The sequence below is a fragment of the Verticillium dahliae genome, genomic scaffold (genome assembly GCF_000150675.1).
Source record: "Verticillium dahliae VdLs.17 supercont1.8 genomic scaffold, whole genome shotgun sequence".
Classification (NCBI taxonomy): Eukaryota; Fungi; Ascomycota; class Sordariomycetes; order Glomerellales; family Plectosphaerellaceae; genus Verticillium; species Verticillium dahliae.
This window is the reverse complement of record NW_009276927.1, coordinates 352525-354316: the sequence shown is the minus strand read 5'-3', so window position 1 is coordinate 354316 and position 1792 is coordinate 352525. Positions and strand designations below refer to the sequence as shown.

Here is a 1792-nt window from a genome sequence, read left to right as displayed (position 1 = left end):
CTACAGCTCGCGCTCCTTGCCCTTCTCGCTCCTAGGCAAGTATGCCGGCGGAGGGGACGGGCCAGGACCAAGCTGACGTGGGGGGAAGGGCGCGCTGATGGCACTGGGAGACTCTCCCTGCACGGAAGAGGAGGGCGGAGTCGGCCGGCGGTGGCGAGGCATCGAGGCGAGAACGGGGATCGGCGACTCCGGAAGAGGCAGCATGCCCAGTTGCTCGGGCTGCAGGAAGGGGGAGGGAACTGTCGAGTGCGCTGTCGACGAAAGCAGGTAAGGGTCCTCAGGCGGAGGATAGCCGGGTGTCGTTGTCATCCTGGCCGTCGGTCAATCCCCGTGCTTGAAAGCTCAAAACGTTTTCGCCGGTGTGGTGTAGGTGCCATGGGTGGACGCTCCTAGTTCCACACGGACTGGATGGGAGAGACGAACCCGCTCAAGTTGCTGCCGGAGCCGAACATGTGGTGGCCGGAAGACATGCCGCCCATGTCATACGAGCCGTACTCCTCAGTGTCGCTGTAGGCGATGGACCCTTCAAAGGTGGACGAGGCCGGGCTGTAACTGCCATAGTTGGGCGATGGGATGCTGAGGTACTGATGGTTGACAAAGGGCGAGGACAGAGTCAAGGGACTGACGGCGTTCTGGGGAATGCCCTCCGTGTTGAGCATGGTACCAGTCAGCGACTCATGGCTGTAGCTGAAGGCCGGGTTGCCGTAGGGCATGAATGACTCCGTAGCCTGGGGCAGGTTGGCCGGCTCGTTCGTGTAGAAGTTGGGCGGGTTGTACTGCGGGAACGAGGGCGTGCGGGCAGGCTCCAGGATACCGATGCGGTTGCGGAACTCATTGACCATATCCAGAGGGAACTGCATCAGCTTCATCGGCGTAGTGAGATCACCCTCGATGGAACCAGAAATGTTGATGGACAACAGGCAGCGGGCAATCTCCTCGACGGGTGCAATGGAAAGATTGCCAAAGTATGCAGCACCGATCTCGGGGAACAGGCGCTCCATCAGAACGGCCACCGTGTAGTAATGGGCGATGGTCACTAGGGAATTGACGGAGCAGCCACTCTGCTGAAGGGCCATGACGGGCAGGTAGAAAAGCCAGGTACGCAGGGGACGGAGACGTTCAAACTGCTGGGCGACGGACAAGGTCGGGCTGACTTTGCGGGATCCCTTGAGAAAGCTGATGAGCTGCTGGATGTGCTTCGTGTCCTCCTTGTTGTGTTTCTGGTGGGCCTCGACCTTCTGCAGCTGGGCGAGAGTCCGGTTCAGGGCATCCAGGTCTTCCTTGCGCGGCTGGCTGGGCCTGTGATCCGGGGTGGGCGAAGGAGGGGCCGTTGGGAACGTGCCGGTTTCCCTGATCCAGTCATAAAACTGAGAGTCGTGGCTCCAGGAAGCCATGGCATCGACAACCTTTTGACGAGTTAGATCGACCTCATGTACACGAGCGGGGGCTATGCTGATGCACAAGAGGGTTGGAGGCTTACCGATGAGGTTCCTTGCATGAGTTGAGTCCAGCTCCGCCTGAATCTTGTGTTAGAAAAGCCCGTCTCCGGCCGGGTAGTAAAGTAGTGCTTACCAGTCAGTGGCTTGCCAGGAGAGAACCAGCGAAGCAGCCAAGACAGCATCAGAAGTTTCCGGGCCAAATGAGCCGATACCCTCCTGCAGGCCCTTGAGAGCAATACCGCGGTGCTCGTACGCCAGGTTGCCGACGATGGGACAGTCGGTGAGGAAAGCAATGTGCATGGCGGAGAAAGCCAGCAGCGAGTGCATCACATAACGGTGCGTGGAACCGAGCT

General features: G+C 59.8%; 1 protein-coding gene across 1 annotated transcript in view; it reads right to left on the bottom strand.

Moving 5' to 3' along the window:
- The window catches only part of VDAG_04663 (uncharacterized protein), a gene marked incomplete at its 3' end in the record, with an annotated part of 2493 nt that continues 701 nt past the window's right edge, over positions 1-1792 (bottom strand). Inside the window, exons 4-7 of the mRNA XM_009654267.1 lie at positions 1573-1790; positions 1481-1517; positions 424-1406; positions 1-310 (exon numbers count right to left, since the gene is read on the bottom strand). Coding sequence (XP_009652562.1) covers positions 1-310; positions 424-1406; positions 1481-1517; positions 1573-1790 — 1548 coding nt within the window. The remainder of the gene's footprint in view (positions 311-423; positions 1407-1480; positions 1518-1572; positions 1791-1792) is intronic.